This window comes from Salminus brasiliensis, chromosome 23 (assembly GCF_030463535.1).
Source record: "Salminus brasiliensis chromosome 23, fSalBra1.hap2, whole genome shotgun sequence".
Lineage (NCBI taxonomy): Eukaryota > Metazoa > Chordata > Actinopteri > Characiformes > Bryconidae > Salminus > Salminus brasiliensis.
Genome location: NC_132900.1, coordinates 26,522,940 through 26,541,033, shown reverse-complemented (window position 1 = coordinate 26,541,033; position 18,094 = coordinate 26,522,940). Strand labels below are relative to the sequence as shown.

The 18,094-nt window shown below is 40.9% G+C and overlaps 1 protein-coding gene across 4 annotated transcripts in view; it reads left to right on the top strand.

Annotated features, from left to right (window-relative positions):
• Positions 1 to 18,094, top strand: part of LOC140546167 (cadherin-18-like) — a 180,434-nt gene that overhangs the window by 124,268 nt on the left and 38,072 nt on the right. For all 4 annotated transcript variants that reach the window (XM_072669361.1, XM_072669362.1, XM_072669360.1 and 1 more), the window contains exons 3-4: positions 10,590 to 10,884; positions 15,417 to 15,536. In XM_072669361.1, coding sequence (XP_072525462.1) covers positions 10,590 to 10,884; positions 15,417 to 15,536 — 415 coding nt within the window. The remainder of the gene's footprint in view (positions 1 to 10,589; positions 10,885 to 15,416; positions 15,537 to 18,094) is intronic.

Genomic DNA, 18,094 nt, shown 5'->3' with positions numbered 1-18,094 from the left:
ACACACACACACACACACATACACAGAGCGGGGACAGGGAGGGGGGTTGTTTTAGTAGCAGCCTGACCAGCATGCCAAGTTATTATATTGTTTTTTTCCCCTCCTTTTCTCACCCTGGGACGTGTCCTGCCAACTCGCGTTGCTTGTTTTTTTTTGGACCAGGCTCACTCCCTGTTTGGTGTGGGCTGCTGTACTGATCATTAGCAAATTAAATGCCAGCATGCATCATTGGATAAGTGACCTGAAAATGATCGCGTGTCTCGAGCAGTTCGCACTTTTGCTCGGTGCCGTTCCTGTTTGCCTCAGGCTTGTTGCCGGCTTAGTAGTGTTTCGCAGTAAATATGTTTACTATAAACACGGATTGGAAATACACTTGAAACGCGGCGCCGCGCAGCCATCGGTTCTTGCAGATTAATTCTACAGTATATTGAACCGTAGACTGCCTTGAACATTTTCTTGCGAGTCCTCGATTGCTCCCTTTTTTAGGTAGATGCGGGATAGGATATGCAAATGAGATGTGTTGCTTCTACACAAACACCTTTGAAAAATCTGCATCAAAAATACAGGACCACTTATTATTGATGAGGAATTTGCAAAAAAAAAAAAAAAGGGAGGAAATGCTAATCGAATTCGTAAAGTACATAGAACCCAGGGCTGTGTGTTTTTCTAATGGTACGCCACAGTAATTGGTTCTCGTTAGTCGATGAATCGTCACTGCACTGCTTACAACACCAGGGTCCCAAAAGAGTTTCTAATACATTTGAACCTAGAAATAAACATCAATGGCTGCCACTGTTGCTGCCATTTAATCTACTTTTCTTTGTTAATAATGTGACACAATGGGAGGGGGGGGGGCATTCACATTTAGATTTTTGCAAGAAGATCCTTTTGGGGGGCTTATTATTTACAGCAGCATTCAGATTAGAGGATTTTAGTAATGGAAATTCTCCTTTAGGCATTAACATGCCTCTCTATACTGAATACACACAGTCATAGCAGGATATTATGACCACCTTACTAATAGAAGGGCTAACCACCCTTGGCTCCAATGACACCAATGAGACGTTGTGATGGACAGACTGTATTAGGTGGTGGAAGGCCTCTCATTATAGAGGTTAACTGATCTACTGTGGTGTGAGTTGTTTGCTCGGTACCAATCCAAAGGGGTCATCATTCCCTTCTGGCAACAATGTGTGAAACGTCTATTCTCGGTACACCTTCACAACGGCAGCTCTAGAACCTCCCACAAACAGTTTCTGAGACGCTACCACTCTTCCTGCAGTGCTCTATTATCATGCCCTTTTGATCATCAGTCGAATAGCATCCTTTGCCAATGAAGATGCATTTGCACTCTGCTACAACTGACTGGTGTGCTCGCTTAGTCATACATGCAGCAAACCCTGTCCTCCTGTGGTATTTGTGATGTCCCGGTTCACTCCAAAGCCAGATACACACATGGACAAAACTGTTGGTACCCTTCAGTTAATGAAAGAAAAACCCACAATGGTCACAGAAATAACCTGAATCTGACAAAAATAATAATAAATAAAAATTCTATGAAAACGACATTTGATTTTGAACCATGCTTCAACAGAATTATTTAAAAAAATAAACTCATGAAACAGGCCTGGATGGTACCCCTGAAAATAATGTAACCAAAGGGACATCAAGGTGTGTCTACAGGTAGTCACTGTGCTGTTTGGTGACATGGTGTATACCACACTCAACATGGACCAGAGCAAGCAAAGCAAAGAGTTGTCTCAGGAGATTAGAAAGAAAATTATAGACAAGCATGTTTGAAGGTAAAGGTTTTAAGTCCATCTCCAAGCAGCTTTATGTTCCTGTGACTACAGTTGCACATATTATTCAGAAATTTAAGATCCAGGGGACTGTAGCCAACCTCCCTGGACGTGGCCGCAGGAGGAAAATCAAAGAGACGGATAATGCGAATGGTAACACAAGAGCCCAGAAAAACGTCTAAAGAGATTAAATGTGAACTTCAAGCTCAAGGAACATCAGTGTCAGATCGCACCAGCCATCGTTGTTTGAGCCAAAGTGGACTTCAAGGAGGACATCATTGTTGAAAACTACATGTTGACAAGCCCCAAAGCTTCTGGGAGAATGTCTTATGGACAGATGAGACAAAAATTGAACTTTTTGCCAAGGCACATCAGCTCTATGTTCACAGATGGAAAAATGAAGCATATCAAGAAAAGAACACTGTCCCTACTGTGAAACATGGAGGAGGCTCTGTTATGTTCTGGGGATGCTTTGCTGCATCTGGCACAGGGGTCTTGAATCTGTGCAGGGTGCAATGAAATCTCAAGACTATCAAGGGATTCTAAAGAGAAATGTGCTGCCCAGTGTCAGAAAGCTTGGTCTCAGTTGCAAGTCATGGGTCTTGCAACAGGATAATGACCCAAAACACACAGCTAAAAACACCCAATAATGGCTAAGAGGAAAACATTGGACTATTCTGAAGTGGCCTTCTATGAGCCCTGACCTAAATCCTATTGGTTATCTTTGGAAGGAGCTGAAACATGCCATCTGGAAAAGGCACCCTTCAAACCTGAGACAACTCAAGCAGTTTGTTCATAAGGAGTGGGTCCTAATACCTGCTGAGAGGTGCAGATGTCTCATTGACAGTTACAGGAATCGTTTGATTGCAGTGATTGCCTCAAAAGGTTGTGCAACAAAATATTAAGTTGCAAATATTAAGGGTACCATCATTTATGCAATTTTAATACAATTTTCATTTTTATTTATTATTAACCGAGGGGTACCAACAATTTTGTCCACGTGTATATGACTGTCAGTCTGTAAAGGGTGGTAGCATCTTGGAAACCACTAACTTTATAGGATGTTCTAGAGCCAGCGTTGTGAAGATGTACCAAGAATGTACTTGTCGCACATTGAGTGTCTCTGATTATAACGGTGCCAAACTATTATACTGAAGCCAGAGGGGAATGGTGACTCCGCTGAGTGGTACAGAGCAATCAGTGCACCACTGTGGAGCAGTTAACCTTTATATTGAACACCTTCCATCGTCTAATGCCACTACACCTTGCTAGTGTCATCCAAGCCAAGGGTGGTTATTTCCACTATTAGGCAGGTGATCATAATAGTCTGATGTGACTGTGTAGATCAGAAAAGACATGTTATTATTCCTTATTATGTATGTTGACATCAGTGACGGCCCAGCCCAAGTTCATTCCAAACCAAGGGTGGGCATAATATTCTGTTACCACTAACAGTCTGCAATGGGTGGGAGCATCTTGGAAAAGCCTAATTTCATGGGATGTTCTAGAGCTTCCGTTGTGAAGACACACATTGAGTGTCTTCGATTATAATGGTGCCATACTATTATACTGAAGCCAGAGGGGAATGGCGACTCCGCCTAGTGGTACGGAGCAATCAATGCACAACTGTGGAGCAGTTAACCTTTATATTGAACACCTTCCATCATCTAATGCCACTACACCTTGCTAGTGTCATCCAAGCCAGGGTTGGTTATTCCCACTATTAGGCAGGTGATCATTATAGTCTGATGTGACTGTGTAGATCAGATAACTCACGTTATTATTCCTTAATGCGTATGTTGATATCAGTGACGTCCCAAGTTCATTCCAAACCAGGGGTGATCATAACATTCTTTTTTATTAGATATCACTAACAGTACATTAACTTCATGGGACGCTCTAGAGCCAGTGTACCAAGAATGGACATTGAGTGGCTCCCATAATGGCATCCCACAGTGGTACAGAGCAATCAACGTACCTTTCCCACCCACTTGTCAGACCAAATTTCGTCCCTTACGAATGTTCTTGCATTACTTGGTATATAATGAAGCTATGTGAAAGTTTATAAATGTTTTCATTTAATGACCAATACATTCTGAACTCTGAAATAGATCAGGAAAAAACATAGCGCATCCAACAAGAACAAAATAAAGCCTTGTACAGCTTGATTCTACATGTGAGAGTCAACCCAGTTTCACACCATGTTATCTTATTCAGTGGTAATGTAATGTACTCTGTCATTCGGAGTGGTTTTAGTGTAAAATTGTGGTTCATCATAGAGATACTTACAGATTTCGTGTTTCTGTACAGTTGTGCTGCTAGAAACTAAAGGTCGCCATTATTATCACACAAATATAGCCATTTTATTTCTTTTAGAAGACTCAGGGGGCAGTAAAGTATAAATTTAATTTTGACAATAAATGAGATGGGAACAAATGTTAGCAAGTTAGAACTGTTGATTGTCTTTGGCGTAGGCCCCGTCGTCAGCCCAGATTGTGCAACATCAGGACTCTTGCAGATCTTGCCGAACTCAGAGGCAGCTGTCCTGCCCTCGGGCAGCTGTCAGGACCAAACTGGTGGCTAAAAAAAGTGCAATTAGAGGTCTTTAAACAGGTGGGCCGAAGAAAGATGTTGCTGCATTTTCCTGGTAGAACTTTCGCTAGACATTTACTATCATTTACTATCCAAACCCAATGAACATACACACGGTCAAACGGTGGTAAATCTGACGAAATGGCTTTTTGTTTTGGGGACTATTTTGCCCTACATCCTCCTGCAAGTACCCCTCCACCAAATCCTTAAAGCCAAAACTGAGGCATCAGACTATTCGTAACCATTTGGTGTAAAGTAACTTTTTGTGAGGTTGCTTTTAGAGGCATTCAACCTTTTTTTTTTTTTTTGGTTCCATTCACCGCCACTGTGAACAGTTCTTTAGAACAGAGTGTTTCACACCAAAGCCAACTATGAGCTAAGGAGTTTATCTGGAAGGAAAATAATACGCATGTGTAAAATTCTACCTGACTGCATCTTCGCAAGTGACTCCAGGCCATTTAATATGCACAGGCAGAATGCATTGCATTTAACATGCTACTCACTGTAGCAAAGCTAATCTAGGGTAGGTTGCCCGCCGACTGACATAGTACAGTGATCATTGTTGTACGGCAGAGTGAACATTGCTTTTAAGAAACTCTCTCTCTCTCTCTCTCTCTCTCTGCCATTCCACGGCGCACAGGCAAGACTGTATTGAGATTAAGCAGCGTAAATTAGCAAGTTGCGCTTTCGCTTCTGTGTCCCGCTCACATTTCAAACGTAGCTCTGTTTTATTCTAGCCAGGCGCCGTGGGCTTTAGCCTCAAAATGTCAATGCGACTGAACGTCTACGGCATCTGTTCCCACTGAATTAAAAAATTCAACAGAAACAAAGTTTGGTAGCATGTCAGTATGCATGGGGGGATTCGAATGCTGTTGTAATGTACTTATTAGGCCTCAGCAAGGCAGTAGTTTGGGACTTATCGCTAATAATGGCATTATAAAGTAGTCATTTGAACGAAGAGCACTTTTATTTATGTACTTTACCCAAACATCAGAGTTTCTTGCGCAGAGCTTTCCATAAAGATTATCACTGTCTTATTAAGCCTTATAAACCAGTGCCTGCAGATCAACCAGCCGTCTATTTCTACTTCAATAAGCAATTCGTAGGATGAATTAAAGGCCTTCACATGATGCATCACTGACCCTAGATGCAGTCAATCAACCAAGACATGTTTCACTTCTGAAGTGTGATTCTTTGGTTTAGAACGAGAGGTGCTAGGCTAACATCGCTAACAAATATCTGACTTAGATTGTCACCGATCTTATCTCCATTAAAAAAAACATAATACAGTTCCATGCAAATGTTTGGGCACTTAAAGATCCTAAAGCTTCAGAGCTTCAGTTACGGTGTGTCTTGGAGTATTGTCCTGTTGTAGAAGCCAGCGATTTCATTGACTGGCACATTAGCTGTGAGAATTTGGTGATATTTTGTCAAATTCTTATTATTACATCAATAACAAATCTCCTTTGATTTAGTAAATGATGACAAACTGCCCCATTCTAGATCCTTAGATACCATTAGATAACATGTACACCTGAGTAGGTATTAATGCACCCTCACTATTCATTATAAATGTAACTGATAATTGGCAACTAGCTTCAAGGTTTAATTAGAGCAATTAAGGCATTATTGTGTTCCCTCTACACTGAAGTGTTGGCCAATCGTTGAAGGAATCCAGTGCCACATCATAAGTTATATGATCATTATAACAATAACATTAATAACAAGTTCCCACAATATACAAACTGTTAAAGGCTTTAATGACAGAGCAATTAACACATAGCACAGCAACTTAGCATTAACTTGAACTGGCCTTTATTTAGTCATTACCCCTTAACTCTTAGCTTACTTCAGATTAGCAATTAGTTCACGGTGTATTTTGCTTAGCATGTCCTTAGCTGTGTCCTTTCCTTGTTATCCATATCTGTTAGCAGTTGCCACTAGCTGACAGCCTCAAGGGCTAGTTTGTTTTCAGAGTTAACTTTTGCTCTTAGGTTCTGTTGCTTAAAGGTTTTTGAATATTATTGAATATAGCTCTTGATTATTGCACACTCTTGTGTGCTTGCAGTTAATAATCTAGAATATAATAATAATAATAATAATAATAATAATAATAATAATCTACTAATTCAATTGCTTGTTGTTCGTGTAATTAAATATATAATGTTGCAGTCATACTTTATCAGCTAGAGTATGTCCATTACAATATCCAGCAGCTTTACTGAACATCGGATGTTTTTTGTTATGTCCATATCAGATCAGGTAGTCAGATATCAGTATGAAATTAAAGTTTGCATATTAAAGTAATGCAGTCAGTATGGAATTTTTATACTAAAATACTCCAAGTAAAGTATTAAATATTAGTACTAAAAAAGAAGATTTTAATTTGGAATCCTGTATATTACAGTGATCATAATTTTGTTTGGATTCTGTGTATTAAAGTTGTCATAATTTTTGTTTGAAATTCTGCATATTAAAGTAGTCATAATAGTGTTTGATATTCTGTATATTAAAGTGATCAGAATTTAGTTTGATATTATGTATATTAAAGTTATCATAATTTTGTTTTGATTTATTTTATTAATCACAATTTAGTTTGATGTTCTGTATATTAATATTATTATATTATATTAATAGTAATCATATTTCAATTTGAAACCCTTTATATGAAAATAGATAACATTATGGAATTCTGCATATTGTAGTTAACAAATTTGAGTATGGAATTCTGTATTTTAAAGCAAATAGTAGGAATTCTTTATAATAAAGTATTTACATAATTACGTACTTACTGTTAAACTTCTGAATTATAAATTACTTACTGACAAGCTACAATATTGTGGTACCCAGCAGCTTTATCAAGCATGCCATGTTATGCCAAAATCTAAATTCCAACTATTTGGCTGTGTTTGTAAAACATATTGAAAAGGCTCACCGCTGACATTTGATGAAGAATTTACTTTGAACTTAACATGAAATTAAAGGAGAATTCTGACCCTAAAGCTCTCATTCTGAATTTCTGCAATTCAAATGCTCTGAAAGCTTTCACCTCGCCCCGTCTAATTCACAAGTCTCACATTTTGTATTCAAGGCAGGTTATTTGAGGTTGTGGCCCAGGTTTAAAAAGATAATCTTCTCAAAATAATTCTCCGGTGCAGTGTTTGAAGCATTAAAATTTGAGTAGAAATGACTAGGTGTTATACACTATTAGACCTAATGCTGTTCGTGTGAAAGGGCCATTAGATTTTCCATTTCAGAACTGGGAAGTAAGCAAGCTCCATTTTGGACAGTATGCACAAAGCAAGTGGAAAAAAGGCTTTTCTTTTCAACGTATTGATGACAGCTTAATAGCAAGAAAAGGGCATTTTGGTGGGTGTGACCTTACACTGTTCGGAAGACAATATGACCTGCTTTAAATCACTCCAGTCAGTGTTAAAAAACATTTTCTACGAACCTGTTTCAGTTGGCTTCACAGGTGCTGTAAAATATTTAAATCTACAGAGTGTGTTTAGATGTAAGGATGGACAATGAATATCATTTTTACAACCTCAGAAAACCTCAGAATCATTTATATTAAAGAAAAGAATTCAGAGCTGATTTTAGAATGAAATTCTGTATCTTAAACGCAATGTAGTAAGAGGTCAGAATTGTATATTACAGTAATGTGGTAGGATTTCACTATGGTATTCTGTATATTACAGGAATGTGGTAGGATTACAGTATGGAATTGTGAATATTACAGCAATGTAGGAGGATTACAGTATACAATTCTGTATATTACAGCAATGTGGTGGGATTACAGTATAAAATTCTGTATATTACAACAATGGGGTAGGATTTCAGTATGGGATTCTGTATATTACAGCATTGTGGGAGGATTTCACTATGGCATTCTGTATATTACAGCAATGTGGTGGGATTACAGTATGACATGCTGTATATTACAGCAATGTGGGAGGATTACAGTATACAATTCTGTATATTACAACAATGTGGTAGGATTTTAGTATGGGATTCTGTATATTACAGCATTGTGGGAGGATTTCAGTATGGAATTGTGCATATTACACCAATGTGGTAGGATTACAGTATGGAAATCTGTATATTACAGTAATGTGGGAGGATTACAGTATAGGATTCTGTATATTTCAGCATTGTGGGAGGATTACAGTATACAATTCTGCATATTACAGCAATGTGATAGGATTAGAGTATGGATTTGTGGATAATACAGCAATGTGGTAGGATTTCAGTATGGGATTCTGTATATTACAGTAATGTGGGAGGAATTCAGTATGGAATTGTGCATATTATACCAATGTGGTAGGAGTACAGTATGGAAATCTGTATATTACAGCAATGTGGTGGGATTACAGTATGGAATTCTGTATATTACAGCAGTGTGGTAGGATTTCAGTATGGAATCACTTTACTTGTATGGGCCATTATAGATGCTTTGTAGGTGCTCATCTATCATTCAACTAACAACCACCTGAATATGTATTAAATGAATTCTGTCTATTGAACTCCTAAACACCTAAACCCCAACTTATATTCTTAACTGTACCCTTCAATCAACCCTCAACATAAACCTTAAATCTAACCCTAAAAGATTTAGATTCATTAAGGGTAGGGTTAGGGTTAGGTGTAGGGTTACATTCAATAGACATTCAGCTTAGAATTTAGTTGCATTTAGGAGACAGTTAGCTAAATGTAAGCTGAATGTCAGGTGAGCACCTACACGGCATCTACAATGGACCATCCAAGTAAAGAAATAATTAATTTTACACATCAGATATACAGTATAAAGTAATCAGATTTCAGTATGGAATCCTTCATATTAAATGAATCTGATCACAGTAAGGAATTACAGCAGTGTAGTAGGATTTCAGTATGGACGCCTGTGTATTAAAGTAATCAGATTTTAAAAGCAAGTAAGAGTAAGTAAGAGTTTAGATTGGATAATCAATATTATAGTAAATTAATAGAATTTCATTATGGAATATTTAAAACGGGAAGTGTTCATGTTGGACCGACGAGTGTATGAGTGGATCAGACACAGCAGTGCTGCTGGAGTTTTTAAGCTAGTCCACCAACCAGAAATATCCAGCCTACAGCGTCCTGTGGGCAGTAGCGTCCTCTGACCACTGATGAAGGGGAACTAGAGGATGACCAACACAACCTGTGCAGCAACAGATACAGAGCCTCTGCCTCTAACTTTACATCTACAAGGCGGACCAACTATGTAGGAGCGTCTAATAGAGTGGACAGTGAGTGGACACTATGCATTTAAATCCAGTGTCTTATCCACTCGTACTACCAGCGCAACACACACTACTAACACACCACCACCACCATGTCAGTCAGTGCCACTGCAGTGCTGAGAAGGACCCACCGCCCAAATACTACAGTCTGATCTGTGGCGGTCAGTCCTGTTGGGTCCTGACCATTGAAGAACAGGTTGAAAGGAGGCCAACAGAGTATGCAGAGAAACAGATGGACTAATTAAGTGCTACTATGTGTTACTAAGTGGAGCTGAGGAGATATAGATATATGTAGCTTGAGATATATATATATATATATATATATATATATTCACAACAGTCTAAGGCTTTGCGTTATTTCTTGACATAAAATTAAACTGACAGAGGCCTTGATTCAAGTTCACGTTGCCTTCACAGCCTTTTTGTGTTCGGATTCACAGTCCATTAAAGGTCCATTTAAAGTGAATTAGTTAAAAGAGGAAATAATAAAAACAATGAAATTACATTTGGTTAATTGTCCATTTTAATGATTATTTGCTTTGAACATTTAATGCTGAGCCTTTTTGTGAACATAGCTCAACTTTGGAAGTCAGATAAAACAATTTCATGGCTATTTTAATCTGCAGATTTAGGTGTCCTTGTCTATCGCTCCATTTCCAATTATGTTTTCTTAGTAAACAAACTATTTCCTCTTCAGAGACACACAGTTCTGCTTGCTGTTCAAGATGTTATCAGGGTTCCTCTGTGCCTGTGTACACCCTCTCAGCACACATGCTGCATATAAACGGCCTTGGGAGCGTCAAAATGAGCAATTACTTCCACAAGTTTTGAGCAACACATCTTCTATTTTCTTGAGCTCCGATACAAAAAAACTGCGTTGTGACATGATACCATGGTGCAGTATGGGCTAATATATATGTATCTTCTTCTGCAGTTGCATTCCAATTCCGATAAGGGTGACGGCTCGGTCCGGTACCTCCTCTCCGGAGAAGGCGCTGGCACCATCTTCACCATTAATGAGGTGACCGGAGACATCCACGCCACGAAGAGCCTGGACCGCGAGAAGAAAAGCCACTATGTTCTCCATGCTCGCGCCATTGACCAGTTCACCAACAGAGCTGTGGAGCCCGAGTCCGAGTTCATCATCAAGGTTCAGGACGTGAACGACAACGCCCCCACCTTCCCCGATGGGCCCTTCACCGCAGCTGTACCTGAAATGTCAGACATCGGTGAGTCAGAGTGTGACTGTGTGGATTCAGGCTGCATGACATGTACAAAACACAACACCAATCAGCCAAAACATTAAAACCACCTGCCTCATAGTATGTTGACCCTTTGAGACATGGACACTACAAGTGTGGTGTCTGGCACGAGACTAACGTCAGCAGCAGCAGCGATTCTTGAAGTTCAGTAGGCAGTGAGGTGGGGCCTGCCCGGGTCCCATCAATGAGCTATGGGTGCCCATGACCCTGTTGCTGGTTCGATGTTTTGGAGATGCTCTGACCCAGTGGTTTTAATGTTACGGCTGATAAAAATCTTGCGTTTCACTTCATCATTGTCATTGCATCCAGTAACCAATGAGAATACAGAGAGAGGGTGAGAAAGAATATATATATATATATAGAGAGAGAGAGGGGAGAGAGACAAATATAGAGAATCAGAAAAGAAGAGAGAGAATAGAGAGAGAGTAGGAAGAGAGAGAGAGAATGGGGAACGAGAGAAAATAGAGCGAGGGGGGTGGGAGTCGCAAGGCAAATTAGTGTGTGAAAGATTTGAGGGTGGGGGGAGCAGGAATTGGGAATGAGGAGAGAGAAGGTAGAGGTGGAGGATGAAGAGAGAGAGAGAGAGAGAGAGAGAGAGAGAGAGAGATAAGGTGAGGCCGAGGGTATTTGTATGAGAGAGAGAGAGAGAGAGAGAGATAGTGAGCGAGAGTATATTTGTGTTGGAGAGATGGAGACAAAGAGCATAGAGAAAAAAGAAAGTGAGTGGTTGAGAGAGAGAGAGAGAGAGAGAGCTGTGTAGTGTGAGCTGCACATGGCTTTATTAGCTGGGTCATCAGTTTCTGATGGAGCACTGCAGGGTCCACTGCAGCATTCAGGGTCTTTGGCCTGTCTGGGTCTGGCTTGTTTGCAACCACGATTTATGAAGGCTATTGGCATGGTTACGGAGAACCTGGAGAGAGGATACAGCTCTTAAACAGCTTCAGATGAGAATGTGTGTGTGAGTGTGTGTGGTGGGGGGGGAGGGTGGGTGTAGGGGGGCTAAGAAAACAAGGGGGAAAAAGCAGTTGTTTCAGCAACATTTTGCGCCAGGCTGGATCAACCCGAGAGTCAAAGCCCTCTCTCTGTATTCCTTACGTTTCACGTACTTAAAGAAAAAAAAGCACTTAAAGAAATATTTGTGCTGACACAATGATGCATAAATCCTTGGAACGTTTCCCGGCTGCTGGATTGGGTGGCGCTGTACAGGCTTAGACAAACTAAATATTTACAACACCAACTTGCTCTCGCAGTCCCATCACAGCAAAAATGCCAATACAAGTGTTGTCCAGTGTGATAGACGAGTAATCTAGTGCAGAAAGCCTGCAGGCTAGATCGACGACAACACGCTCACCCTCCTTACACACACACACACACACACACACACACACACACACACATACTGTATATAGACACACATGTTGTAGAAGTGTGTCAGGGAAGTGCTAATTGTCTGCAGACCTTATTCCTTCCTATCAGAATCGATTAGCTGAGCACAGGCCAAAGAGCTGTGAAATTATCATTCTTCACAACCTGTCCGCGCAGCCTCCCAGCCCCCGGGGTGCTCACGCACATCGGAAGAGTCCGGTTTCTACCTTCCTTCGACAGCTCGGGTTCCCAGGCCCACTCAAAAGCAATTCCGTTACGTGATTTAAGCAGCCCTGTATACAACACACCTGTCATGGACTTACTTTCGCAGAAATGTGGCTGCAGACCCCTAAAGAGCATCTCCATGGGGACAAGTGGTAGGAAAACAAGTACCTAAGAGCATGAAGAATAACCACTGAGGGGAACCAAGAGTCAGTAAGAAAGAAAGGTCTCAGAGAGCCGGATAAAGATTGACTATGAGGAACCAAGACTGCCATAAGAACCTGATTAAACGTCACTGAGAGAAAACAAGACTTAATGATAAGCAAAAGCTCCATAGGAGTCTGGTGAAGAACTGCTGAGAAGAAGCAAGACCCAAATAAAGAATCCCTCAAAGAACATGAGGAAAAACCACTGACAGGAACCAAGAGTTAAATGAAAAACCCTTCATTAGGAAGGTCATTAGGAAAGAACTACTGAGAAGAACTAAGACTCAAACAGAGAAACTCAAAGAGAACGAAGAAGAACCAATGAGGGAAAACAAGATCCAAAAGAAACTCTCTTAGAACATGAAGAAGAACCATTGACAGGAACCAAGACTCAAACTGAGAAACTCAAAGAGAACGATGGAAGAACCAATGAGAGGAACCAAGACCCAAGTAGATAAACTCTTGAAGAACCACTAAACCAAGACTTAAATGGAAATCCCTCTAAGAGCAGGAAGAAGAACTACTGACAGAAAAAGAGCATGAGGAAGAACCAATGAGTGGAACCATGACCTAAATAGAGAAACGTTCTTAAGCATGAAAAAGAACCACTTAGAAGACCCTCTAAGAGAATGAGTAAAAACTGCTGACAGGAACCAAGACCCAAATAGAGAAACTCTCTAAGAACATGAAAAAGAACCACTGAGAAGAACCAAGACTCAAAGAGAAAGTCTCTTAGAATGTGAAGAAGAACCACTGAGAGGAACCAAGACTCAAATGAAAAAATCTCTAAGAGTCTACTGATAGGAACTAAGGCTCAAACAGAGGAACCCAAAGAGCATGTGGAAGAACCACTAAAAGGAACCAAGACCACTCTAATAGCAGGAAGAAAAACTACTGACAGATAAAGAGCATATGGAAGAACTAATGAGCATGTCCTAAATAGAGAAACGTTCTTAAACCATGTAAAAGAACCACTAAGAGGAACCAAGACTAAAAAGAAAAACTCTAGAGCTGCTGAGCCTCTAAGAAGAGCAAGACTGTTGAGAAAAAGCCTCCCAATAGCACGAGCAAACACTAAGATAAAATCAAGACTCAAAAGAAAAGTACTCCAAGAAAGAAACCACAAGCATCACAAATAAAAAGAAAAAAAAAATGAACATGAACAGCATGAAGAAGAACCACTGAGAGGAAGCACAACTCCCTAAAAGCACAGAGGAACCAAGACTTGAAACAGGAAACTTCAAAATAAAAGGTAGAACTACTAAAAAGAACCTAAAATGAAAAACTCTCTAAGTGATAAAGAAACACTGAGGAACTAAGACGGTTATGGAGAAACATCCCAAGAACATGAGGAACCAAGACACAAAAGGAAGTCTTTCTAAAAGCACAAGGAACCACTGAGAAGGACCAAGAATCAGAAGAGGAAAAAAATAGTGTGAGACCACTGAGACCACTGATTCTTCTCTGGGCTACAATTGATAGGATACAAAAGAGGATACAATAAGGATCCCAGTACCATGCAGTAGGATACAAACAGGGCAATTTAGTAGGATTAACAGAGGCACTGGATCATACGGAGAAACAATGTTAGAAGTCTTTCAAAAGCTATTAGACAAAGTCTGCCAGGAGTCGTTCTGAACCACTAACTGTGTTAAATATGACAGCAGTGTTATAAAAAAAAACGTATGTATCTCTGAAGCGGTACTTTTAGAGAAGAAGGGAAAACCATCTATTGGTTCATTCTTCACCAAAATCTCAACATTCAGTGGAAAAGCTTGCTGTCATTTTCCCACATAAACCAGTAGAAACGGGAGCCTCGTGTCTGACAGTGACCAAATACAGTGTTAGCTATTAGAACATGGTAGGTAAGAAGCTATAGCAGCCGTGATAGAGTCTGCAGAATTAGGTATTACAAAGCAGGGTGCAAAACCATCTCTGTGCAGGGCCCTGTTGCCTGGATTAATGGCCAGAGGCATAGACAGGACACTTCTTGGTCTTGCTGGTCCAGCAGAAGCAGTCTGAATCTCCACAGCAGCTATTGTGGAATGGGCGGTTTTCTTCTCTAAGCATCAAGGTTTTATTCCTCTATATGGTAAAAGCTGAGCACATGACTTGTGCAGCGCTATCTCCCAGGCCCATGCCTGGCTCTGGGAAAGCAGTGCTAAGGAAATAGCTTGGTGGAAAATCTAATTTTTACCCTTACTCCAAAGCCAAGATGTGTTCCGTATCCAGAGTTTGCTTCGTCACACTAGAGCGATGATGCTAATGTTGCTAACAAGTGATGGAGGTGGATCTGTAAACATGGAGAAACGTACAGGCACTGCTCAGGCTTGTAGAAGACTACTACAGTTGCTATTATCTATGAAATGCATAGATTTGTATAGTAAACATGGGTTGAGGCCTGCACTTTCCTCAATGCTTACCTTCTATGAGCTTGTTAACTACATTAGCCTTGTAGCACCAGTGCAAAAATTACAGAAGAAAACACCAAACATGTCCTGGCTATTTCAGGCATTTCTGTGAAGCTCTGGCTGGGTGGATTTAGGAGGAGTCAGGTCAAAGAGAGACCCCAAGAAAAAGAGAAGAGCATCCGAGGCTGCTATTTACTCTGGGCCTGAGCTCAGCAATGCAAACACAAGCTTGTTTTTATGAGCCGTGAAGAGCATTCCGGTAGGAACTTTCTTCATCTTACCCCCTTCCTTGCAGGAACGTCAGTATTCCAGATCACTGCCACAGACGCCGATGACCCCACATACGGCAACAGTGCCAGGATTGTCTACAGCATCTTACAAGGGCAGCCCTACTTCACTGTCGACCCCAAAACCGGTGAGCAGAATCAGAGCATGCTGTGTTATGCTCCCTGTGGAGCGCCCTGTGTGCCGTCGCTGTCTTTAGAACCCTCATATCTACTAACAGATTGTAGGAGAAGGAAGAGTTTGTTTGTTTATCGGCTAAATGAAATAACAGTAGGCCGATAGTACATCCTATAAAGCAGTGGTTCCCAACCCTGGTCCTGGAGGACCTTCTGCCCTGCAAGTTTTAGTGGTTTCGTGCTCTAACACACTATCTGCAACTCAGGAAGGGCTTGTCAATGAGCTGACTAGCTGGATTCAGGTGTGTTGGGAGAAGAGTAAACACTAAAATTTACAGGATTGGGGGTCCTCCTGGACCAGGGTAGGGAACCATTGTAGAGTGTACACCAATCAGCCACTACACCGATCGTTAGCACTACTGACATTTGAAGTGGCACCTGTACATGAGACCTACAGATTAGGCAGCGAGTTAGTTTGAATGTTTGGAAATCTGAATTTTAATGACTGAATTTGCTTGACTGGGGTAATTTAATGTAAACACAAGACTAATTTTGGTCATTTGTTTATGATGCATATACTGTATACTGGGGAGATGCCCTTTGTTACGTGTGTGGTGGGGCTAGGTTGTGGGTCCAGCCCTTAGAGTTGTTGCTGTCCATAAGTTTGGCCCCAGGTCATGATCCTTGATGACTCTTGGTGTACTGTTTGTCATGTTAGAAGTCTACTGCTTGGCCTAAACCCAATGCTGCTTGACAGAATATTGGGTTTCAAGCCAGTTTTTACCCTATAGCATTGTCAATCTCGGGTCTAGCTTAATTTTGTTACGTTTTTTTGAACATTATTGCAGTCTTTATGTCTAATGCAATCCATATTTCCACATTATATTTTTCCATAATCAGCTTCATAAGCAACCCTCTCAACTGCACAGCCTCACCTCACCAGTGCTTCTTGACGTGTTCTTGACGTATAGTGCGCAGAACGTGTACAGAGTACCCGTCCTGTGTTCTCCGTCCATTGACAGAAATTGTGGAGTGTGGCAGCAATAAGAAGCTGATCATAAATGTCAGCTCTTCAGCTTTTTTTTCCTCTCCCTGCGAGCTGCTGAAAAAGTAATCAGCGAATGAGTCAGCGCACTGTAGCGGGCCACGAGGCCACAGTATCAGGCAGCCCATAAAGCATCCTTCTGTCTCTCAGGTTATTGTGCTGGCCTCTGCGGACTATAATTGATGGGCTCTCTTATTGTAGAGGGGCTTTCAGACGTGCTGTTTGGGGCTTTTTGAAGGAATAAGAGGAGCTTCCGAGTGGTCCCCTCCCCACCACAGGCGGAATGCGCCTTTTGTTGCAGCGCCTTTGAAAGCGAATTGTCCCAGTAAACGCTCGTATGGCCTTCGAGTGCATAAAGTGGTTGGAGTGTGTGTGTCAGTAAGAGAGCGAGTGTGTGTGCTGGACAGCAAGAAGCAGTAAAGGGGAAGGAGAGGAGAAGAGATGGAGAGAGTTGGGTCAGAGAGACAGCAAAAGGGAAAGAGAGAGGGAAAAAAGAGAGAGCAAAAAGAGACTGTGAGAGAGAGAGAAAAGGAGTATTGATTATCTTTTGAACTGGACTCGAACCTGGCCTTAGACTTTTAGCGTCTGAAATTGCCCTGGAGCTTCTGGCAGTGTAATATTGCTCTCCTCTGAACGAAACTAAAATAACGAATGAATATTTCAAGACTGTGTGATGGAAAATTGTGCACATTAGGAATAATGCTTGTGATTGTGTCCCATAAATGTATATAATGTGGCTTGCTGTTTAAACAGCCTATTCACTGACTTATAGGGAACAAGGCATGTTTTTCATTATGTTTCAGGGGATTCTAGGGAGCAGGCTTGTATTATTAGATCTAGAGTATGGCAGAATAAAAGATTATTGTGTTGTATCTTTAACCCTTTAATGCGGAAAGGCTTATTACACACTAAGGCATAATACTCGGTAACTACAGGGACCTCTGTACAAACTGTTGGGGCTATTCTTTGGTGGTAGAAGTTTGTAATAACACGAATATGCTGTTTAAATGGGCTTATTTCTAGAACCTGGACATCAACTTAATTCCCAAAAGAATAAGGACACCAGCTCTGCTCATTGTTTCTTCCAAAGGGTATTTAAACACATGTTTTTTCCTGTTTGTTCTGGAGTAACTGTCTCTGCTGTCCAGGGAAGGCTTTCTAGTAGCTTTTGGAGCACTGCTATGAGACGTCAAGGTCCCCAGCTCAGATGTCAGATCTCATTTAATATGGAACACCAACCATCATTCCAGAGAACACAGTTCCACTGCTCCACAGCTCAATGCTGAGGTGCTTTACAGCCCTCTAGTCCACGCCTGGCAATAGGCATGGTGCCAATAGGTTTATGGTTATGTTGACTAGAATAGGTTCTCTACTTCCTTACAGGGACTACTCAAGCAGTGTTTGGCAATGGGTGCACGTTAAAGTATCTGAATGCATACATTCAAAGGTGTCCACAAACATTTGGACAGTGTACATTTGAAATTACTCTCAAGTAGCTGATTAGCGTACCAGATCAGGCAGAATCTA